The sequence below is a fragment of the Mchenga conophoros genome, linkage group LG7, assembly GCF_057382185.1.
Source record: "Mchenga conophoros isolate Kocher_MC1m ecotype Shallow Benthic linkage group LG7, M_conophoros_male_GT1.1, whole genome shotgun sequence".
NCBI lineage: Eukaryota > Metazoa > Chordata > Actinopteri > Cichliformes > Cichlidae > Mchenga > Mchenga conophoros.
In genome coordinates, this window is record NC_140532.1 from 21,360,255 (window position 1) to 21,386,247 (window position 25,993).

The 25,993-nt window shown below is 40.2% G+C and overlaps 1 protein-coding gene across 1 annotated transcript; it reads right to left on the bottom strand.

The window, feature by feature from the left end:
- Window positions 1–342: 342 nt before the first annotated feature.
- Window positions 343–25,993, bottom strand: snx33 (sorting nexin 33). Its single transcript, XM_085282839.1, has 2 exons — window positions 23,658–25,993; window positions 343–3,653 (listed from the first exon to the last, which is right to left on the bottom strand). The coding sequence occupies exons 1-2, from the start codon at window positions 25,075–25,077 to the stop codon at window positions 3,400–3,402; spliced, it is 1,674 nt and encodes a 557-aa protein (XP_085138965.1). The 5' UTR covers window positions 25,078–25,993; the 3' UTR covers window positions 343–3,399.

A 25,993-nucleotide genomic window follows, 5' to 3' on the forward strand; every position in this document is an offset into this window, starting at 1 on the left:
GTGGACACAATAAAAAAAGAGCCTATAAAAATATGGAAAAAATCCCAACAATCAAAACACACCCTATGAGCAAGCACTTGGCAACAGTGGGAAAGAAAAACACCCTTTTAACAGGAAGAAGCCTCCAGCAGAACCAGGCTCAGGGAGGGGCGGCCATCCGGTTGGGGGCTGAGAGGAGGAAGACAGGACAAGCAATGCAGGCTTTAGTTATCAGCTTCTTTAAAAAGGAGGTCATTGTGAATAAATAGAAACACAACAGCTAAATAGTGGAGATGAAATACGTGCAGAATAATGTTAATGCAGGGCGTGACTTCTGAATGGACGACAAAAACAAGACAGCAATTACCATCATGACTTTTTATTAAGATTTATACGTCCTCTTCCCCTTAATCAAGTGACACATTCCTTACTGAAAAATCACCATCTGGTATTTCAGAGGAAGAAGCTAAAGCACAGAGCTCCTACAACTCACAAAGTCAAACATCCGTATTAAGAAACAGTCATCTGTGCGAAATGTCTTTCACTTAACTTATCGTGCAGCTTTGGAACATAAAGAGGTCTTCTTTTTTTTTTGCCTTACATGTCTTTGTATTCCCCAAATCCTGCACCAACCTTTTGGTGTCCACGATCATTTCTTTGTGGAATGTTTCTCTTTTGCTTTGTTTTTTTTTTTTTTTTTTGTTTGTTTGGTCTTTCCAAATATTTGAAACAGACTGAATAAGAAAACCAGAGAGCATTTATCATTTCACAACAAAACCGAGTGCCCCAGTAGAAAAATCTAACACATCTTTGGTCTGTCATGAGTGTAGATTCTGACAGAAATTTAAAAAAAAATAATAATAAAGAAAAGAAAATACAATTTACGTATGAAATGCAAAAATTTGTTCAAAATTAGACAACAACAGGCAGTCGAAGGCTGCAGTTGTGGACTGAAAAGTACCGGTATCTGAGTCACACACACACACACAGACACACACACACACACCAGAGCATTCGTTTGCCGGGAAACCTGCATGCCGAGTCAGCATGTTTTTTTGTTTTTGTTACAGGACACTCATAAGATTCTAAAAGACTGAAATTTGCAGCAGATTTTCACGAAAAATGAATTCATTCCACTTGTCACCCAAACACACCACCGCTAGATCGACCCCTGTTCAATCCCAAAGCAGAGTCAGAAAACATTCCCTCGAGGTAATGCTAAAGATAGTCTCGTCTAAACCGCAAGTTGCCATGAAAATGTTCTCTTGTTAAACCAGATGAGTAAGTGGACCTCTAGCCCTCACAGCCACTTGCTGTTGAAGTAACGGTTTTATGTTGGGAAAATAAGAAACACGTATTTGATTTGTAGGTCGAATGAGAGGATCAGTTCCACTCTCTGGTCAAGTCAGTTACGTGAGAAGCTCTAGCTGGCACCTGGTTTAGCTTAGCACAAAGACTGGAAAAGAAGGAAAACAGCTAGCCTAGCTATTACTAAAGAAAAGAAAATCTGCCAGCACTGCAATAATCTATATTCAGCACATTGCATCTGGTTTGCTTAATAAGTACAAAAACAAGGGTTAAGGACAAGTTGGTTTTACAGGAGGCAATTTGATGGGCTACCTGTTCAAGAGGTAACAACAAAACAACTAATAAAATCAGTAACTAGAATGTTTCCACATCAGTTTTTCAACAGTTTTAATTTATGGGAATGTATACATCCATTTTAATCATCAATGGGACAGAACCAGGCTACCAGGCTCCCGATTATTTTATTTATAGCCTAAAGCACATTTAAACAACAGATGTTGACCCGAAAGCGCTTTAGAGACAGGAACATTAACATTTCAGGTCTCAAAAAAAAGTTTCAAAATACATGAAAGGATGAGGGATGTGTTTTGTTGCATCAAGTAATTACTGTGGAAAGTAGTTACAATCACAGTAATCAGAGTAGTGGTAGTGGTAATTAAAATGTATTCAAAATTTGCAAATTCATGCCTTTATGGGTTAAAGGTATTTGGTATCGGAAATATATTGGCCCTGTATTTTGATTGACACCAAAAAAGTATCACACTACTAATCGTCTATGAGTGTAGAAGCCCCGCCCACTTGCTGGTAAAATCTTGTTTATTAGGGACAGCCAATCAGCTGGAAGTTTGCTTAGAAGCTAAAACTGCATATTTCTTAACTGAGGGAGTGCAGTAAGGCCCAGTGTGCTAATAATCTCCTCATCCAACTAATGCCAAGGAAGTGAATTAATGCATTTCTTTGCTATGGCTTTAGGAAAGAGACTAAGTATTATTTTGTGAGCATTCAGTGTTGTAAAATGCTTAATATGAACACAAAACTCGGGTAATACACGGGAGGAATGTGGTCTCGTTTTAACTATATGATTACAAGTTGCTCCACTTAAACTACCTGAACACTTTTCATATGAAACTTACAGATACACCTGCTGCTACATATAAAGAAACATTGTTTTGTCCATCAAGGACAAGGGAATTGATCTGCACAGCGTTACATTCCTTAACCCACACAACACATACACACCCAGGATGACCTAACAGTATAATAAAAAAAAGGAACATGTGCAAACTCGTCTCGTAACTGAGCTCATTCCAACAATTCGCCCCGTAAAACACAAGCCACACTGCAGACGACAGACAACGGTCCCCCTTAAAGGCACAAACGTCACGGAGAAAACAAAAAAAGGACTCACAAAATTACACGTTATCAGTACATTTTTCACATGGTGCAAAGTTTAGACAGCCATTTGTCTTTTTCGTTAAAGTAACTAACGTGAAGTATGAAACGCCTGAGCCACGCGAGCAATCGACAGGGCTAATTCCTCTTGAGCGTACAGTGCACTTCTTTGGCCAGGAAGTACTGATGAGGACATTCTGGATAGTTTAATGAAAGTTGTTGAAAGTTCAGCTAAAAGTTTAAACATTTTACACTGGATGTGACTTCAATCAATCACCGGTGGAGGCCACGCTACACAACACTCAAGAGAAAAGGGACGACTTTAAAAACAGAACCCGTTTCTACTATAGATCCACTATGAATATGAAACCTATACTCTTACTTTAATGTAACCAACACCTTAAATTATGTCAAATAAACAATATGCTGTGTGCTGTGTATTTCAGAAATAAAAGATACAGTAGGTCTTAAAAAGAAAACACACAAAAAATAATAATAAAACATAAACTTTGAATCTATCAAAGTGAAAGAGTGACTGGCTTTGCATGTCTTTCCAGTAAACCCACGCTTCATTCATCTGCAAATGTTTTGTTTTGTTTTTTTTAACTGAACCATTGATGAAAGAGTCAAGACTTGAATCTCCCTTTCCTTTTTCCACTCTGTGTGTGCGCATTCCCTTTTCTCTCTTGACATCCTGACCCAGAAAGCAGTCCGGTGTCTTTACAGACAGTCGTACATGCGCAGGGTGCGCTCCAGTTGCTGGACAACACGCTGGTAAAAGGCTATCTGCTCCCTGAGGTAGGCCTGCATCATGTCTTTGAAGTCCACCTCTCGTCGCTGATGGAAGTGGCTCATTTCCGCTTGGAGGGCAAAGCCCACAGTCCGGCAGCGTTTCCTAATGCCGTCAGCCTCATCCTGGTCCATTTTCCCTTCATCACTCATCCGCTGGCTCTCCTTCACCTTGGCAAAGGCACCTGTGTCAAGAAAAAAAAAAATGCCAATAGGTTCTCATTAACTCGGTGGCATGTGGGGCAATGCACGTTTGTTTTGATTTTACTCTTCGAGCTTCTGAGAACTGCATTTTTTATTCAGACGTAATAGCGAATGACACAAAAACCTCAAAGATGATGCCCTGTGGGCATTTTTTTTGCCAGGCTTGCAACACTTTTTCAAATGTTTTACTCTGTAAAACATTAAAGAGAGAAATTTTGGTGACCGCCACATAACAAGCTTTCATTACGCTGAACTTGACATTCAATTTAGAGCGATGATCAATATGACTGATCAATCAAAATGGGGATTTATAATAAATCTTATTTTAAATGGAAAAAAAACCACCACACAAACACACACACAGATATTAATAATTGCTGTATGTGTGACGATGTCTGAAAAAAAGAAAAAAAAACTGACTTTAACTGAATTAGTTACATGTAAATTTGTAATTTTGTTGCACAAGTACAATGTAAAATGTTACCTTGAGTTGGATAAGCAGAGGAGTTGGATAAAATAAACCTTTTGGCTTTTGTTTTGTTTTTTATTTTAGTTGTGTTCTACTCAAAATGATTGCTTTATGTATATTGAGGGTGAAGAATTACCATTTTTGGTGCACAACATGCAGACATATATACACACATATACACTAAAATCATTATAGTAACTCTGCTCTGGAGAGTCTGCAGAAAACAGCTCAATAGTTTCTTAGGAATCACTTTATTGCTCTGGGTGAAACGTGAAAGTGCTAGCAGAATTATACAGAGTGACTTATTTAAAACAAGAAACATATTTCCCAGTACCTCTATTGTTTTTGGGAGGATGCAGAAATCTAAAATGATAAACCAAGCAAATAAAAGAACACTACTGCATGCTAAACACCATGTTTTTGTCTAATTTGCTAAATCTAATCCTTAAATGCCAACCCCTTTCACCTCCCAATTAAATTGTCTGTGGTCTTTTTTTTAAAACCAAAAAAATCCCCATATGCTGTAATAAAAGATAAATACAGCACAGAAACAGTCACAGACTTTTATTACTCACCATTATAGTACAACATGCTATATCGCTATGCTGATTTTAATATCTCAAGATAAACATTGGAACCTTCTCCCCAGACATTAACTACTGTAAGCTATACACTTTACAGGGTAGCACACCGAGGAAACCACACAATCACTTCTTGTTTCACTGCATACCAAACGTCTACTTTCAGTGTGCCTACTGCTAGTCGGGACCACATTCACCCAGACTGCTATGAAGTAACTTTCCAATTGCCGAACATGGCAGTCGGATGGCACGTCGCCATTGCTGCATTTCCCATCAGACCGTCAGCCTCAAAAAGCCTGAGCTCAAAATCAGGAAGCAGGACTAGTCTGGACAAGCTAGGTGTTCTGCTTTGTAAGTACTTGCCTGACACTCATCCATTAACTGTAAATCTGAGGTCATGCTACACGGCATTTCATTCGAAACTCCTGGCAGAAGTGTGGGAAAGCATGAATAGCAGCTGGAGCCGGTTCCAGCAGAAGAGGCATGTGGACTGCAGTCTGTAGCTCTGACCTACATTTATGTATTCTGTTTTCCACATGAGAGGAAAATGTGCAGCACAAGAAAGCATGTCTGCGGGACATAAAGGAAAGGCACTCATAGCTCTGTGTGTGAGTGAGACTGAAATCATAAAGAATCCCACAACAGCTTGACGTGCTCTTCCATGCAGCTAAACGTCCTCTCTGACTTCATGCAAAACTATATAGTAAAATGCTGCTGCTTAGCTTTCCAAAGCAACAAAAAACAATTCCTCTCTTGAAATTCTTGGCACAGCTGATGCACAATCTCGCCACAAAGAGAATCTTGCTTACAGCTAAACACAAGAATATTTAAAGCCACGAAATCCACGAACAAAATGAAGAAGAAGTGCATCAGGCTAGAAGTAAAACTGAATTAGTTTCCAAGTGTCGTACCGTTTCCCTGTTTTACATATGCTCACTGATACACAATCAGTGGTCTGGAAAGTTGCTAGATTTGTTTATCTTGCCTAACCAGACCAGCTACCACAGTGTTTCACATGTGACAGATTAATGGGCATGTGTTGGAGAGATATTAGAGCTCTACAAGAGGTTGGAGAAGGCTTTGGACACAGAGTGAGTGAAAGAAAGGAGGAGGAAACAAAAACGAGAGGCAGCGGACAACAAGAAAACTTAAATTCAGCAGCATAAAAATCATTCTTCCTTAGCAAAAGGACTTGGGTGAATAGAATAACTAGCTGAAGATGGTTGGTTTGTTTGCGTTCATGTAAGCGATTAAATGCTTGTAGTCCATATTGTAGCAGCACTTCCAACAGCTTTGACTGAATCGCCACAAGTAAAAAGGATTATGCAACCTCCTGTGATCCACTGCTGCTGCCATCACGCTACTTCTATTGTCTTGGAAAATATTTTATAGCGTGAATGCCTGTGCGGTCAGGTCGCACAGTTTTTGATAAATGCAATTATACATTTGAGGTTTAAAATGAAGAGGAAATGAGTGAAGACAGTTGAGATAATAGACATTGCTACATTCCTCATTCCCACAGCCTCTCACTTAGCCTGGGGTCACTGCAGGGCAAATTCGGGAAACGCACGTCTTCACTGAGAGCGGAAAGTCCGTGTTTACAGCATGTTTTGATTGTATACTTCACTATTACTGTGTCCTTATTAAGCACTGTCATTGGTATTTTTCTCCAGAGACTGCAGATTTCTTTATGATCCAGACATTATAACGCAGCACTTTTTAGGCAAGTGTGTCTAATTTTAACTCTGTGTCATCTGGATTCCGGTCACATTAGATTTAAATCAGCCCTACTGTTAAATCCTGAAGTGTAGTCATCTTTAAACTGAAGTGGAGCCTCTTCAGATATGGATAGTGTGTATAAATCTAAAGACAAAGTTTATTGGTTTGCTGCACAGCTGCACTACGTGTTGTCATATATAGAATGAATCAGCTTGTCTGGGTAGCGAGAAATGTAGAACTATACTATGTAAATTGTTGCACATGAATCGTAACTGTGATCTCTAAATACTATGTGAATGGCTTTTATAAAATTCTAACAGATGCATTAAACACATTTTAAAGAAAGCATGAGAAACCAGCGACTTACACCCTCTTTGGTTAGGGTTCGGTTTACGCATCAAAACAACTTGTTTTGATTTGGGAAGAGATTTTGGTTTGGGATAAAATACAAGTAGGGATGCATCAGTCTGATAATGGATCAGATATCGTTCCAATACTGACCCAAAAAGGTCGATCAGACACAATAAGCGATGCAATCGGTGACAATAAGCTGATTCATTCAGTTCAGTTCTATGCTGCTCCGTGTTTACTTAGCCACACCACAGCAACAACCTCAGCACTGGGAGATACTTACCCACAGCCAGGGTAATGGTGTTGGATTGGAAGTGGAAATAGCTGAGTTGGTGTATCCCTAGTTAGGAATGAAGTCATTCTCACTACTGCCACAAACACACATCACAGGACCGACACTAGACCTGAGAATTCGTTATCTTTAGGGTGTAGCTCAGTACCTCAGGTCATGTAGCAATTGAAAGGCTGGTGTTTTGATCACTAGCTGCTCCAGTCTCCATACCAAACTATTCTTGAACTACATACTGAATCCCAAGTTGCTCCCGACGCATTCACCAGAGTGTCAATGCATGTAAATATCAGACAGAAAGAACTTTGACCAGGAAAAAGTGTTTGTGTGAACGTGTGCATGAATGGGTGAATGAGGCTTGTTGTATAAAGCGCTTTGAGTGCTCAAGTTGAGTAGAAAAGCTTTATATAAAAGGTATGTGACTCTTGGAATAGTATAGAAAGCTTTATATTATTAACATTCGACTGCACAATAGTGATGAAAGGGGCCCATCCCTATGTCACAGAGCAAAAGGCAGGGTGCACCCTGGACACGTTGCTATATCACAGGGATAACACATAGAGATAAGCAGCCATTCACATTTATATTCAAACCTATAGCTGGGTAACCTGACATGCATGTCTTTGGACTGTGAGAGGAATCCAGAGTGACACAGAGGTGACACTTGGCCTGTCGCCAATACTAAGCAGTGCACTAACGTGTGACCCATGTTAGGGCTGTGCGATATGACCAAAATCTCACATCCCAATATAAGAATTCTATCGTCCCGATAACGATATAAATCACAAAAATGTAACATCTTCTGTAAATTCTGTGAATCTCGACTTGCAGGAAGTGTTTTCAGCTGCGCGTCATAGCTGGAGTCGAGTGTTTTAACCGATGTATGAAACGATACAACTTACTGTATGTCTAAAAATGTAACGGCTGCCGTTTTCTTTGTGAGTATTTATTACACGGCGTGCTGCGGGGAAAAGCCTGTTCTAACGTTTGAGTCTAAGGTTTATTTATTAGCACCTGGCGGCTCTTTTGCACTTCTCATCCGTAAATAATCTGCTCTTTCACGTGATTCAGTTTATTTTGAAAAAGTCTCAACAGGATCTTGAGCTTTATTGTGAAAGGTTTATTTGGAACATAAACAAGCGGTCACGCAAGGGTTTTACCGTCGTTGTTGCTAACCACAACGCATAAAAACAGGCGCTTGTCCGTCTGTAGTGTGGTTATATAAAATATAAGAGAAAGAGAGAACTTTTAAGAAATCAATATAACCACTACAGTGACCATCAAAACGATGAAAAAATATTGTCGTAAACAGTTTATTTTGCGACACCACGAAACAAGCGATAGCGTAAACTGAACCGATAGACGTTTTTATATCGTCATCCGATATATATATCATTATATCGAATATATGTTGGATGACCATGATTTTCAAACACTTGAATAGTCACCAAGTAACAAACTGTCAGTCACAGATGTACCACAACTATGCAGTCACTGGAGAGGAATAAGAGGTGGGGTGTGAAAACCAGTGGAATAGCCAGCTTTTGCAGCTAATTGATGGAGTTGTGAACACTTTTCTAAAACAATAATTAGCTTTTTTTCCCCCACCCTACCAGCACTAAGTTGAGCGGCAGTGAGCTGAACAAAAGTGACCCTGTTATTACAAAATCAACACTTCCTCAAGAACTATTAAAAGTAAGGTTTAATTTGACCTCGCCTTTTTAAAGAAATTCTTTGCAGTTCTCTAGAGCTGTGTGCATGTGTGCGTGTGTGTTAGTTAAACTGTACTGGGCTAATATGTGAAATGTGCAGTCTCCAGTATGTAATGACATCACTACTGCAATGAAAACCACAAAACACATACCCCCACTTTCCCTTTAGGACTCAGAATTGGCAAATTACTCTCTCTCTCTGAAAAGCAAAAGGAAAAATATCTTGCAAGTGACGACATGACATTTTAAAATCCATAAAAATGTGCTGCAGTCGCTGAACTGACGGACTTGTATAATACTGTATGTGATACTAGCGTAGTCGTCTATAAGCCTTAAAAGTTTAAATACCAACAAGAAAGCCATTCTGAGTCTGCGTAATCAAAATGAATCTTCGGCGAACAGTAAAACAAACAAATCTGGAAATACTGTTTCAAAGATTTCAAACACCGGAAGGACTAACGTGCCTGAATAAGATTAGTCTGTGTTATTCATACTGGACAGAGGTAAACAGAAATATTTCTAAACTGAGGACAAGTGAGGCTTGTCGCCACAAAACACTGACCATTAATAATGGGCTCTGTGTGTGTGTGTGTGTGTGTGTGTGTGTGTGTGTGTGTGTGTGTGTGTGTGTGTAAAAGGGCTGACGTCTGTGTCAAGCACCGCAGTGAACTCATGACATATTTGTTCTTTGTTGGCCTCTCAGCTTTGAGAATGTAAACGGCAAAAAAAGAAAAAACAAAGTGCACTGTGGAACTTGTGTAATTACACAAACAGTGTCATCACATGCTTGTGACGAGGAACGGCCACAGATGTTAGAATAGAAGGATGGGGCCTTTCTTTTATATAATCATGCCACCTTTCATTTGTAAAGTTGCGTTGTGGTTGCCACCCATGGGTTTTGAAACCGCATGTGACAAGTGACTCTTGGCCTTTTTTTAAAAATATACTCAATAAATCAATAAAGTCATCAGGAGCCGAGGACACCAGAAGTCTCTTTACAAGCGCAAAGATCAGCCCTCTGGTGGCCATTAACTAGAATGCAGATGTTAAGACGTTCCCTCACTGATCTCACTTTTCAGAACTGGAAGCTACACATGTCCGTCTTCATACTGCCTGGAAAAAAAGAAAATATACCAGTAGTACTGTGTACTATGTTTTAGTTTCTTTAATGTTTATGTGTTCTACTAGTTGCTGCGAGCTATGCTAGCCTCCACCATCTCTATCAATACAGTTGCTCTTTGTTAGCTTTGTTTGTTAGTTAGTCGTTAGCCTTGAGAGATTAGCATTTTTACCATCGCCATCTTGTTTTAAAAAACAACAACAACAACAAAAACGCAATATAATGCTGTACTGTGAAATCACATATTCATTGGCTAACAAATGCCTTCACCAATCAGCATACCACAGGTAATCCTCCATTTTGAAATATATGACCAAAGTTTATAAAATAAAACTGAACCCATTAAGTGTTTACAAAGTTCAAAACAGAAAGCTATTTCCCCATAGACTTCTATATATGTGGAAGCCTTTTTGTCACCATAGCTATCGCCATCTGGAGGTCAAAAGGCACTTTCACATTAGCTTTTCTTTCTAACCAGGAATCTACGTCCATGTTTTATACCATCTATAGTTACACCTGAAAGTGTCTAGTTGGTTAACTGCTCAGCAGCCTAAAACCTAGCGCGCTAGCAAGTCTTCAATATGCTAGGGCCACTTCCTGTATACTGTGCCATTTTCTTTTCCCCCCCTACCCCTAATACTTTGTTATCAGGGCTGTATTTTGTTTCATCATGGATGCATTACAGAAAACTGGATACAGACTCAAATTACTACTAATACTTATGCTCATGTGTTTTACCATAACTCTATATTTCAATGACATCACAAAAAACAACTATTATCTATTCAGCTCCAAGTCTGTTGCTATTAAAAGCCTTTAAGCTGATTCAGTCCAGAACATGCCTGTAGAAGCACTTATGATTTTTATTCAAACAAGGTAATAAAGCACAGAAATCTGAAGACAAAGATAAACACTGACATTTAATCTTAATGGAGGAGAGTACAGGAACAGAGGGGGAGGGGGAAAAAAAACAGGAAAGGAAGGGAACATCATGTGCAGAAAAGCTGAAAATAGAGAAGAAAAAGAGAAGAGACATTTCTTCAAGAATGTATGACGGGGTCAAAAGGACTCTGCGATATCTGCCGGCGTTTAAAGTTGGCCTTAAAAGCCTCGAGGATAGACAAACATGAAGAAAAAACCTCTGCTGAGTTAGCAGAAAATGTAATAGTGTTTACAGCAGCCAATCAGATACACAGATAAAACGGAGCTGGAGTTAATGACCTGAGCTGGAATGCCCTCACAACCAACTTTTATCCATCTCAGAAATGTTATCTTTAAAGTCAATGCAATGCATGGACACACACACAAAAAGCAAACGTCTCGAATTTTTCAGTACTTTGAGGATGAGGAACAATTTTAAAATAAAACAGAATGAGTAATAGTCCAAAATTCCTCTGCACCCTGGATAATAAGTTTTCAACCATGACAACAACGCTTACACTCGCAGAACTACAACAAAAGACTTCCAACAGCTCCAAAGCACAAACTGAATCTCTTAATTGAAGCCATGCCCTGATGTGTTCAACAGCTGTTCTTTTTAATGTTTAGAGAGACTCTAATCTTAAACTACTATATATTTCATATTTACACAGACAGAGTTATAAATTTACCCTCGTGCCAAACATTTATGCTAGCATGATGTACTCATTTATTAAGAAAGATATGTACACTTATGCTTCTCGCTGGGTGGGGGTGGGGTGTTAAGTCACAACGCTCCCCTTCAAAGGGATTTATTTCAATTCTTTTCAAGTCGGGTTTCCGACATCTGTATGTCGACATGAAATCAAAAGTTGGACTGGACGAGGATGAAAATATTTGGCATTTCCAGTTGCCAACTGGAGCAAAATGTCTGGCCTTGTTACAACTTAGCTGTTCAAACTACCTCACAAAAGTTCAGACAACAACAGCATCAGTGCTGTCATCGCATATCATGCAAAACTAATGAGCAGTTAGCATTAACTGTGACATCACGGCTCCTTTGTATAACTATTTATTACTAAGATTTGTGAGACAAGAGTCGGGTTGCCTTGAAATCCCTCTGGGTTTTAAGGCATTCTGTTGTGTTTCTGGTTGTGACATCAAATTCATATATAATAGTGTCAGCTCTTCTTCTGTGGAATAAATGGAGTGTTTACTTTTGTCTAATTGGAAGTGTTGCAATGGCTGAAATTTACAAGAAAGAAAGAAAAAGTAAGACATGCAGTTCTGATAAAGAATGTCTGGCCAGTATGACTTTAAGGTTGTTCCCGTGGTCAAAATAAATTCATCCCTGCTTTGTGGACTGCCTACCTTAGTCAGCACCAATTAAAGCTTAGACATAGTAACAAAACAAAAACCTGGAAACCACCACAGTCCATTGTTAACTTTGGAAATGTCTTAAAACTAAATTCTTTTTAAAGGATAGTAGGGGTCAGCTCCTCAGGCTTCAAATGGCCCTCAAACTTTGGCATCTTTGGGACCTTAGTGAACACTTTCTTGATGACTTCAGGGGCTCAGTTGATAGTTTTAGGTCACACTAAGTAAAATATCAACTAGCAGATTATGGTAGTTATTGGGTGAGAATCATCAGACAGCCCACGATACAATGATATTGCAATACTTTTTGTTAATTTTACATTTTGTGACATGTTGAGTATTGTAATATCATATAAATCATATATTGCATTTTATCACCTCAAAAGCAAATTATGTGCTCAAAGTTAAAAGCTGTCAACAGCTGTTCAGTCCTTTTATCCAATAAGACAAAGTTATCTTACTTCAGTTATTTATTCTCCTGCAAAATGAGATAAGATGGAGTCAGTCTGCAATCTGCCATCTGTTTCTTATAATTGAGCAATTAACTGTGATAAATGGTCAAAAATCACATATCTGTTGCTCTTAAACATAAATTCATACTTAATTATCACATTACTGCTCATCAACCCCCCAGCTCTATAGAGTTATAACCAGCATACTGTTCAAGTTGAGTCAAACCCCCTCAGGTTTTGCTCGACATTGATACAGACTCATTCAGACTGACGGCAACATGCTGACAAGCTGTCTGCGCTTTACACCATTCCTCATTCACCCAGTCATACAAGCACTTTTTTCTATGCTTAAGTTTTCTGTGTTTCCGGCTAGGGCTGCCACAAACGATTATCTTGATAGTCGACTAGTCACCGATTATTTTTGCGATTAGTCGACTAATCAGATCACGCATCCATTGGACGTAAAACGTACAGCTTATTGCACCAGCAGCATCTGCTCTTATATAACTATCATTAGCTTACAGCTTTAAGGTGTTTAAGGTATGTGCTAACTAAAAATAAAGACAAGATGATAGTTTATTAAATTTTAATGAAATTTGCAGATTGCTTCGGTGGAGTTTAATAAACTGAGCCGTCTGCTCCTTGCTATCTAAAATATAACAGGACACTGGAGTATATTCTCAAGCATCTCACACTTCTGATAATCAGTTGTCTGCTTGACGTTTATTCAGTTGTGTAAAAACTATAACTTTAATCTCAGCCAAACCGATTTACTCAGGAACAAATAAAATACTGAAAAAAGCCAAACAATAACATTTTTAAGTTATCTAAGTGACTTATGTATGTTTAACCTGAGTAGCGAAAGACGGCGGTGGGTTTGAAAACGATTTGTCGGGAGTCCGGTGCTCTCACGGGTTCTAGTGAACCTTGAACCCCGGCTCGCTATTGAGCAAGTTTACACAGCAACATTCTCGCCTGAAAATATGTTAAACGTTTATTTTGTGACCCAGAAAGAATAATAAGAGTAATATTAAAACTAACTAGCTGCCGCCATTGTTGGAAACAGAGCAGAGCTGCGCCATGAATTCTGGGATGGGTTGGGCCACGAAGTATACACCCGACCCATCCTTCAAATCTGGGGAAATGAAGGACGCATTTGTGGGCCGCATTTGTCGGAGTCTACAAATGCGGACACAGGAGGATGCGTTTCCTGAATTTGGACACAGCTACGATACCGGACACTGTTCCTTCTTCTTCGGGGTTTAACGGCAGCTGGCATCCTTGTACATGCAGTGCTGCCATCTTCTGTTTCAGTCCGTTATTACACTCTTAAATCCTGCTACTTATTCCTGTGTGTTTTGGGATCTTACAAAGCTTCAAACGATTTTGATAGTCGACTTAATCGTGACTAGTCGACTAATCGTGGCAGCCCTATTTATGGCAAACATTCACGCATGTTCACACTCTGATAGATGTATCTACATCCACACTAGCCTGGATAGATTTGAAAACGGCATTTTAGTCTGAAAACCCTCTGCGTCCACCACACTAGCGTTTTCAGTCGTTTTCACAGAGTTGTACGTCCACATTGAATCGGCCAAAATTTACTTTATTTACTTTACTCATTGAAACGCGGCGGCAAAAGGTCGAAGAAAAGCACCGAGTTTTTTTAAATGGACTAACAATGAGGTGGAGTTGTTGCTGCGAGTAACACAAAAGTACAAAGTTGCAAAAGCAAGTGAGAATTAAATAATTTGAAGAAAAGCTATCTGGAGCATGTACAAAACTGATATTAATCTGTAATATGGCTGTCAAAATTGAGAGCAAACAAAACAACTGCTGTATAATGCCCCCAGCTATCTTTAATTGGTCACATGACTGCTTCACATGACTAAAATGCGTTTTCGAAAGTCTGCGTTTTCGAGTGTCCACACTGCGACGGGAAAGCTCCGTTTTGAAATGTATGCATTTTCGAGAGTGTTTTCAAAACACTGCGTTTTCCCTTGGGAAAAACGCCATCTCAGTGTGGACGGGAGGCCAAAACGGAGAGAAAACGATGCGTTTTCAAACAAAAACGCATTAGTGTGGACGTAGGCTGAACCACCAACCTGCTCTACCTCCTGAGCTGCAGCCACCCCAGCACCCGAAGTTGTAATCAGTTGCAGAATGTGAAAAAGAAATCAATATAATAAGCCACAGATTGTATACTTTTGTTGTCATACATGCAGTAGTAGATTTCACACATGAACTTTGGCTGATATTTGGAGAATGAGGTCAAAGCAGGTGTCTGTTGTGAAATGTAACGAACAGCAAGACTGTGCACTCAAGACGTGTTAGCGCCATAGATGTGCGTTGGCCTAGGTGTGTCTCTGCAAACACAACGAGCCACAACAGAGAAATAGACAGACAAAGGGAGTTTATCTCCCACTTGACAGCCTGTAAGAGAATGACCAAATCATCAAAGAATGAAGCCTACTGTCATCCATAATTAGTGCACATAAGTAGAAGGATATCAGGTAAAACAGTATAAAGCTATAACATTTGTCAATCATTTTTCCTTTCGTTTTTCTCCCAAGTGGAGTATACTGAAACAGTAACAATAGGCTAATAAAATACATTGGCAAACCAATACCTAGATCTAGACGAGTTAACTTGGGCTGACGGAATTTCCGATCTCTATTAGTGGAGCAGAAAATTAAGAGACTTATATGAAGAATGACACCTTTGAACTAAAAACTTGTATAAAAGACAGAAAGATAAAGAAGAAAAAGAGGATTACATGTTAGTTAGTGGCACGTCAGCTGTACTTTAGCTGGATTGGATGTAGATATTGTAATGCAGCTTTATAGACGGGGCAAAAACACCATTCTCCAAGCTAACTGATGTATCTTATTCCAAGAACAGCCAAACTATGAACAAATACAGATGGCTTTTAGTTTCCATTTATTCATGACAATGCAAGCAAAATAAAGGCAAGAAAGCAGAATGCAACCTACACTGAGTAAGAGTTTGTTGCGAACACATAGAGACCCTAAAACATCACATTTATTATTTCAGATTAATTTTACATACCGAGATAGAGACACAGACAGACCAGAGCTTTTAGAGGGCAAGGTGAGCCACCCAAGCAGCCAGGACAGGCAGGCAGAGGCAGAGCTGGCCATCTAATCCGCATTTCAATCCCCAGCTCCTAAGGTCTCCATGTCAAAGTGACCTTGGGCAAGATACTGAACCCTAAAATGTCTCTGAGACATCCATCATAGTGGAATGTGTTCATAACAGTTAGGAAGTTCACAAAGTCAAAGAATGAAGCACCGTATGAATGTGTGTGTGACTGGGAGAATGACTTTTATTAAAAAGTGCCTTAAGTGCTCGCTTAGAGTAGTGAGCACTCAAGGCTTTGATTAAAGGATCGTTGCTACCAAGTAGCTCTAATTTTCAGGAGTTTTTGGAAAAAAGTTACAATTTGGAAAACGATACAGTATAATTTAGATTTTTGTACAGTTGCATGTTCCACTCGAGTTGTAGCGTGCTCTCTCCTCTGTAATGTAACCACTGGTTAGGCAGTGGTACAAACAGAATAGCAGTGCTTGATAAATTCATAAATGGGTAACTCTGCAAAAAGAAAGGGAGAGGAAGGAGACACAGAGAGTCATTGGGCACTTCCAGCATGAAGAGAAAGTATTGGTTATATTTGCCAGTGGGAGCACCGAATCATGTTTAGCCTGCTTCAGATACAGCAGTGCAAACAATGACTCAGCCTAACTAGATTTATGGACATAGGTGATATCAGATGAACAGGTAAAAACAGCACCGGGTAGAAGCCTAAAAAAAATATCACAGAAATGTGTGATAATGATATTTCTGACACCCAATATTACACATTAAATATTAAACAATATTACACACAATACTCTATTTGCTCTTCTATTTGGAGAGCAACTAGCTAGTGCTCTAGCTAGTCTTTCAGCCAAGCTTGGTTGTGTGCTTTTGGGTCATATATCATTAGCTGCTAGCAACAGTACTAGCTAGAGTACTAGCTAGTCTTTCAGCCAATGTCGGTTGAGTTACTTGTGTGCTTTTGGGTCATACATCTTAACTGCTAGCAACTCTTCCATCAAAGCCTCATTGTACTTTACAATATGTTTATGACTCAAGCGGTTAAACATGTTTGGAATTTCCACCTTTAGCAGGGACAGTTTTCTTGCATATTTTGGAAAGCATTGCGATGTGCTGGAGATTGTTGAAGTAGTTCCAGTTTTACTAAATCATTATTGGAGGATGACACACAGCTCTCAATGTCAAACATTTCTGGGCTTGCATAATTTTTTGTATTTTTTTAATTAAAAAAAAAAAAGCTATACAGTGACATCACAGTAAAATGTATACCAGTTATCCTTGACAATATGCTATGGAAAAGCCCCAGTATTAAATAAAAACCTTCGTCTTGTTCTTAGTTTATTAAAAATAGTAAATGGGAACAGTAAGCCAATTTCACACTAGCCAACATAACAGTGGGCCACCCCTTCCCATATGGAAAAGATATATATAAATCTTATAAAGTTTGTATCTGTCTTGTGTGAAACTTGAATGAAAAGCATACAAGAGTGAAAACACATATAAGATCCCTTGAAAAATTATATAATGAAACTTTGGATACTTACTAAAACAATATATGAAAGTAATGAGAAAGTGGCCACTTTCATGAGTAAATCATATAAGTTTTTACTATTTCTTTTCCATATGGGTTGTTTCCAGTTTGAAACCCTATAAAGAACACTGTCATCCTATTTTCAAGTTTAAGCTGTTGCAATAATAAAACATTTATTTATCTCTCTCTGATATGGCAGAGCAGCAGTAAGTTATAAACAACACAGGCTAATAGTGAGGCTACCACCAATGTGCACACTCTGGCTAAGCAACGGGAACTAAATTCACTTAACTAAAATTAAGTGAAGTAGACATGAGGAAGTTTTTCTGCCTGTCAGGTCTAAAGGGTGGAAGTTTGACTAAAAGTTGACTCCGCTTGTGGGGTAAATTATTACTCCAGTGAAGTGGAACTGGTCATAAAAAGAGCAATAAGCAAATATTAAAACTTACGACTAAGGAGGGGGGGGGAAGTATTGTTACAGTTCCTGTGCAACTTGCCCAGCACCATCAACAGTTTACCAGACTTTAAAATAAATAAATAAATTAAAACAGAAAACACTGCACATATGTTATAGCTCTACAATTCAATCGGCTCTTACCCATGCTTCACAGTGTGACCAGTTGTGTCGTTTTCCATGTGCCACAGCAGGAAAAGTACAGATGCCAATAAAATGGTTGCATCTAGGTGAGCTTTTCAGTGTCTTGGTAGAGTGCACGCTGGGACACTGGCCAGTCTTACTGGGATATTCGACTGGTGCAATTTCTAGATCAGTCGTAATTAACATTTACTCTAAATTTATAACTCTAACACTAGTGTCTGCCTGCCAAGTTGAAACTTGATTATGGCACATTTGCAGTAAACTTATGCTGATCAATGTGCCGAAGCAGAAGACTCAGCCTTTGTAGCTACACACTAACACGCCAAGTTTAAACTTGAGAAGCCAGCCTCGCTAGCACACCCTCTTTGGTATTCTGAATTATGGAATATCTTTAAAGCATAATTATCACTTTTTGACAGAGAGGTCTCAAACTTTATTGCCATTACGCTCACGGTTAGCGGTCACGCTGTGTACTGTTAAACACTGTGCCAATTTTTTCCATATAAGCTCATTTTACTTGTAACTCGTGCCTTTTTTTTTTTTTTAGACTAAGGCTACAGAATTTGTGCTTCTCTGAGAGAAGAAAGGAGGCGGCACTGGTAAAAACTGAGGACTCTGAGACATCTGTGATCTCCTTTAGTGTGAAACAACATTGCACTGGGCCAGCACAGACAGGAATGCAGAAGCATGTGGATAAGCTGTGTGTGAAGCCAAGGCGCTAGCCTTTGTCAAGATTTATGAGTGAGCCAACAGCAGCAAAACACCTTTGCTCTCCAGAGTCACTACAGTCAGAAAAGGGAACTATAATCGGCCAAATTACAACTGCCATAACTTGTCCACTCTATGCTAACGAAATGCAAGGCTAATTGCACAGACTGCTGTTTGTGCACCTGCAGAAAACGCTGCCTTTGGCTTTGGACTTTCACCAACATATGGAACGTTAATCCTCGACAGATTTGTCAGATCATATTAACGCCATACGCGCTCCTGGTCAAGTCTTTGGAAATTAACCAAAGAGCTGTGTGGTTGTCTTATAAGTACTAGAACTAAAAGTTAGATGGCTGTGTGTTATCTGCTCAAATCAACAGGGCATTTGGCACACACATTTCCCCGGAGCTGGAAAGCAAAATATCTTTTTATTCAAAAATGCACATGCAAGAGCCTGCATGTGGTTTTGTTATGCGTTGCCATATGGAGGACAACTAACCTCTTGTCCATATTAAAAGTCTGGCCTGCTAAAGGTGTCCCAGGGTAGCTAGTTCATTCTCAAACTGCATAATGATGTGGTGTGGATCACAGGTTTTATCCAACTACAAGCAGCTGCTAAAGTAGCAAAAAGACAAAAAGTCCACTCCTTTAAAAAATAAATAAATAAATAAAAATACAAACTGAACAGCTTAGTTTTACAACTAAACGGTGATCGTGGCCTTACTTTGCTCTACATGTCATTCTCGGATGATGCAGATCCCGATTTCATGCAGAGCCAACACCCCTGATCTCATCTTACACAACATGTGACCAGATCATCTGGTCCGATACCCTCGCTGTGGAGCGCGTTGGTTTCACTCTATTGTGTTTTCTTTTTATACGTATTCAACCCCTGAAGAGCTGGCTTTTGTGTAAGATCAGTGCAGTGATTGTCGCCAGGTACAGAATCTACAGAACATGATCTCTACCCAAATTCTCACAGACACTGGACAAAAAAAATAAATAAATAAATCACACATGTAATATTTAAGACCTGATGAACGCTGAGGGAGCGCAATGACTCCAATCATTCAAAGTGAAGGAGCGAAGTGAATTTCAGAGGCCAGGATGACTAACAAACAAGTGATTGTAAAAGGCATCCCAACTGTAGCTGGGAGTGCTTAGATCCGCCTCACACAAAACCCTCAGAAGGTCTTTATTGTCCAACAATGCAATGTTATTTACTCTTCACATCAAGACTTTCAATTGTATTCAAATGAGATCAAGGTCTAACTAAGGGATTTGTTTTGGCAGATGTTCAAAGCACAGCGTATGCACCGTTAGGAGATCAAGCATTTGAAACCAGGATAGATTTACCTTCTCTTGTATCTAAGCCAAGGAAACTTCCCAGTCAAAGAGTTCTGATATGGGCAGATGTGGGACAAGGAGAAAAAGATGTAAAGAGAATAGCGAAACATAGTTGAAGCATGTGCGGCAGCTTTGGCTGCAGACTGATTTCAAGGCAGAAACCAAAAGTGAATGTCTGTTCAATTTGGATGAAAACACAAATGGAGCACACCCTCAGATTTTCCTGACACTGCCCAAAACCTCACACAACCTGCGTGGCTCGCTTGCCCACCACCAGTTAAAATTCCTGGAGTTCACATCCTGACATGGATCACAGTTAAAAATCAGCTCCTGTAGACCTCAGCGAAGGCAGGCAGGGAATAAAGAAAAAGCCATAAGGGATGAAGGAGGAGTGTACCGGAAAAGGTCGACCTCAGATCTCTGTGTTCCGACTGTTGCCACAGCTGTATCTGGTTCAGCAGAACACAAGTCCTATCAAGGGGAGTTATGTGGACCGACAGGGAAGACTCAGCAGAGGGGGGGAAAGGGTCTCTGCCTGAACAAAATACAGTTTCCTACAGTATTTATCACCTCCTGGTTGGGGTGAGAACTATTTGTAGACACTGCTGCCAAATCAAATTTTTTATGTAGATTCCAACATCATGCTTTTATTACATCAGTGTTTCCTCACACGCAGACTTTACTGGGGTGGGCAGCCCAGTTATATCAGCAGCAGCAGCCCAAGGATACAAGGCAAATAATTTTAACATATAATTTTGTTTGTCAGCGACACCTACCCACAATCCATTTGCGAGTTGACAGGCTCCTCGCTTTTATTTTGAAAGGTTAGTCGCTGCTGACCAGCTAGCCCCGGCCTACAGGCAAGCTGGTTGCCAGGTTTCTGTTGTAGTGGTCATGTTATAAATTAGCTTCTTCTACAGAGAGGATCCTATCCCCTGAGTGTGCATACTCAGATGTCTGGTAGTCGAAGGTCTGCTGAAAGCTGGAGAGGAACTTTACCCATTAGGGAACTGGCACATGTGCTGCTACACGAGCTCAATGATCCTGCAAAAGAGTAGAGGAACTACTGTACTACTTACTACTGCATCTACAGCTGTAGAACAGGATGGTAACACTGGCATTTGTTCCGCAAGAGTCTCACTAAAGAAGCAGCATTATATTGTTTCATTATTGTCATGTAGCATTTAGTGATATTATTTGCCTTTTCAAAAGGTATTATTTAAAAACTTAGGCAAGCCTTCACCCTGCAGGAGCTGTACATACGTAGATGAACACACATGGGTATGCACGGATGCCACAAACACAAATAAAATCTGAATCTGTTGGAAACAGTGTGGTTTAAATAATCCAGGCTTAATGTTGAGTGCTAAACAAAAACATCTTACCTGAAATGGTCAATCACCCCCATTCAGGTATTACACATGAACTTATAGAATCAAAAGAGCAAATGAACGCCAGGCCTAACAACTTTGATTCTTTGGGGTAAACACTATTTATTCTGTTTACTATAATGTCCTATAGTGGAGGTGAATGGATTATACATTTCAATATCAGAGTCCGACCAATCTCGATACATAACACTGAAACCATCTGCATGACCTGATACTCTGAGGTTGAAAGATTCCCCGTGGTTTTTTTGTTTGTTTGTTTGTTTGTTTGTTTTTGGGGGGGGTCTTGGTGGACTGGCCCTTTAATTTCATTCAGATGGCTCACATTTTCTCTTTTGTTCCTGGGTGGAGTGCTTTCGTGTAACTAGCTGTATTGTAACACGAATGACCTCTGCGATAATACGCACCAGCTGTTTGAAGGGAGATAATAACATTTACCAACAGCGTTCCTCCTTCCTCACTGGCAGCAGCCCCTTCCTTCCTCCTGAACAAACTCCAATCGGTTGATGTGTTGTTTATTTGAGAGCTGACACAGAATGCTGATTTATCTGTGCTCTGCTCGAGCGTAAAACTTTACAAGCTCCAAGTTTACCAGAACTCCATGTAGGATTAAGAAAATTGGGCATCTCACACAGAAAATTGCATATGCAAATAAGGAGCAGCACAGTTACAAAACAATGGTGCGTTTCATGATTTCAGGTCAATAAATGTACTCGTTGCACATTTCTATGCTAATATCCAACTGCATCGTTTTTGAAAACTTGTGCAAAGGGTAATGTGTATTTCACATTTTCAAACAGAAGCAATAATATACTAAAAACTATATACTAGTGCATACAGTACTGTGAAAAAATAGTATGTGCACCAACCATTTTTAAGGAAGGAACACATTGAGAAAAAGCAAAGGTATGCCAAATTAGAACTGAACTGAAAGTCCATGGGAACAGGTTTTATGGAGGGATGAAACCAGATTTGAAATCTCTGATTAAAGAGAGAGACATAATAGAGAGCCATCTGTAAAACACGGCAGAGGCTCTGTAATGGTTTGTAGCCGTGTTTTAGCCAGTGGTGTTTGGTATCTTGTCAAAACCAAAGGAAATGCAAACACACCAAAGGACCATTAGAGTTTGAGTCGCCATTTAAAAGCATCTAATTAGCAATTAATTCATTTTTCAGCATGTCAACAATCCCAAACACACTAAACACACCTCAGCTATACTGAAGTAGTTTGAGAGCAAAAGGTAGGCAACATGCAAAGAACTGTTTTGAATATGCTTCAAGAAGTCTGGAGAACTATTCCTGAAGACTGGTAAATTACAACGACGGTTGAGGGTTAGGCGTTCATTTTTGATGGTTAGGGTAGGCTAGGGAAAGCGTTATATCAATTCAATGTCTTAACTAAGAGATTAAAAAAAAGTGTGTGTGTGTCAGCACTAATTTGTTAGTTAAAACCTGGAGAACGAACCAAAATACTGTAATACTAGCTTGACAACCTACCATAAACATGCCTCTTATAGTGACTACACTGACTACAAAGACCACTTCTTGTCAATGACAACCAAGTAAACATGGCTGACTGTTGTACCATTAAAGTATTACACGAATCTGTTTTTATTTTTTCACTGATGAAAAAAAAGCAGTAAATCATCTCAATTAAGAAACTCAAACTGAAGAATATCTGGCATTTTTCCACATAAAATTACTAAAATGATTCTTATTACTGCATCCGTCAAAAAAGTGAAAAATATAACAGGCTAACACTATGATTTAATCTTGGGCTCAGGTATTGTGTATCTATGTGTCTGTGTCTGTCATGAGGGGAGGGGAGCTATGGAAGGCCTGCCCTCGTCTGCCATCCATAACAAAATAAACTGCACGGCTTGAGCAACAAAACATGATTGTGAGCTATCAGCTCACCATGTTCCTATTAGCAGACACTTTGTTTATTATTCCTAACAGTTAGCAAAATGAAACGCTTTCTTGTTGCAGCTGATGCAGGCTCTCTGATTACTGATGGATAAGTCACAAAATTTAGGTTAACAAAATGACATCTTGAACCAATTAATCCTTTACCCTTCAGCACAGCTTTCTGATGAATTCAAATTGTAAATGACATGTCAGAAAAGCTGATTATGTGGCCCAGTGTGTGGCTTTGTTTGTTTGAACAACCGTATTAATAATTGCATCCAGCATATGGATGCAATTATCGTTACGATTTCTGACTCCTGTGGCATTTGTTTTGCTTTTTTTTCGTGCACAGATTCATCAGAAAATTCTCTGACACGTTTAAATTTCTCAGGCTCACCTTTCTGTAGATGAATGATGTCGGGGAAGTTGGCGAGCAGGCCTTGATAGAGCGACAACTTATCCAGCATGTGGAAGAGGTCATACTTAGGTTGCTCTGCAAACAACTCTCCAATGTTCTCATAGGTGCGGCCAGTATGGGAGATGGCATTGTTGAGTCCATCTGACCTATAGGGAGGGTCCAACGTGAATGCGTGGCTGATAGACTGGAAGGCATTTCCAAGACGCTGGAACTCTTTCCTGAATCCACCCAGGTGTTTGCGCACCAGCTCCGAGGCGACGTGTGTCAGCTGCATAACGCTGTCGTCCATCTTCCTGGCAAAGGCCTTGAAGTTGTCGACTCGTTCCTCGACGTCCTGAAGGTCCTGGTGCTCTTTGGGGATTTGAAGGGTTAGCATGAAATGCGCGCCCACCATCTCGTCCTTCTCCGCCCTTCTCTTGCCCAATTTCCACTGCTTGTCATCAGCACACATGAGAAAGTGCTCAAAGCCTTCATATTGGGAAAGGACTGGGTGACTGGTCATGTGGTTCATCCACAGTATCAGTCGCCTCTTGCGCTTCTCAATGAAGTCTTCCTCGAATCGCCCCGTGGCCTGCTTCTCGGGCAGGTGAGGCACAGAGATCACAGTGAACTTGTGAAGCAGGCGGTTGTACAGCCAGTCAAAGTGTTTGTAACGTCTGTAGACGGGACGCCCTGTATGACTTGGTGTCACCCGGTACGAAATGTAGGTCTTGATGCCCTTGAACTTTGTCTGTTTGGTGGGATCCTCAATGGAGCAGGAGAAAGGCTTTGGATTCTCCTTCCACCGGGGCCCTAGGGGACCCATGTCAATGGAGTAAGTCTCAGCTATCTTTGCCATCATTGGGACATCACCCAACACAAATGCCTCTACCCCTGAGCGGACAAAGCTGGAAAATCTGTTCAAGTTCCTGCCCACCATACTGCCCTTCCTAGAACTGGTGATGCTATCTTGTCTGGATGCCGGCTTGGGTCGATAGTGCACATTGGGATTGTTGGTCATCGGGTTCTCAGGGGCATGTCCATTGGCTCCAGGATTCCTGGTGTGATCAGCATCATCCACAACAGTGGACCTGTCATCCCAGTCATCCCAGTCGTCATAATCGTCATCATCATAATCATTCTGTGGATAATGGAGCGAGGTGTTTGGAGTGGAGAAGTCCTTTCCTAAAGAGCCCGCTGGGCTTATGGAGCAGTCAGTAACATTAGAGTTGGAGCGACTGCGTATAATTTCCACATAAGATGCAGGGAAGATACCCCTCTCTCCTCGGCTGTTCTCCCCCTGAAACCAGCCGTCCACTGAGTTCTCGTCAAAGATAATCAGTTCCTCATTCTCCTGGATGCTAATCTCCCCATTGTTTTCGCTTAAAAAAGTATAGAGGGCTTTGGCTTTCACTGACATCTTTGATTACTCCCGTGGCTGCGAAACCAGAGAATTCTACATGCACATAGTGCTTAGATTATATCGATGCTGCTGTCTCGGTGCATGCCACATTGGAAGCATTTGACACTAGCTCACTGTAATATTTAAACTCATATCAAATGGCATCGCAGCTGTTCGATCGTGTGTGCCACAGCACAATATGACCTATGTAAATTTAATGATCTGACACTAGATAAACACAGAGCTTGTCAAAAGTTACATAAAACTATTACTTCTATCTGCCAAAAATAAAAAGTCTGAAACAGGCCTAGGGTAACAATTAGTATACTCAGCCCATTGAGGCTGTTGATCTATTATTGCATTATACTAGCAGGTCTAACAAGAACTTTAACCTACAAAAGATCTGTAACACAATAGGCCTCTCAATACAGAAGGACCCCGTGTCTCCTTTCTCATCACAAACACAACAGGTTCAAAACCAAAAGTGTTTTCACCGAAGAGCTCCTCCAAAAGCGCCGACGGTCGTTTTAAAATCCTCTCAAAGTGGGCTTCAGCCTCGCTGTTAACTTATTGTACAATTGTGTCTCATTACCGAGCTTTAAAACCATCCGTGATGGGACTACTTCCAGGATAAAGTGGCCCGGTGTGAAGGAAAAACAGATGGATGAGTAATGGTATCCCTGTGCATTTTTAAACGCCGCATTCCCTCACACTGAAACTTGCTGCGTGTTCCTTTGTAAACAGGTTCCTGCGCATCTTCAGTCGATCCTTTTTCAGCAAAAGCAGAAAACGGCCAAAAACAATCCGCGCCCACTAAGTATCAGCACACGCCACGAGCCGCTGCTATTTCTTGGAGTTTATTCCTTTGCGAGCGGCAACAAAGTAACTCTTTCCATGACGTCCGATCAGACAATTGAAGGCAACTTCGCCTTTT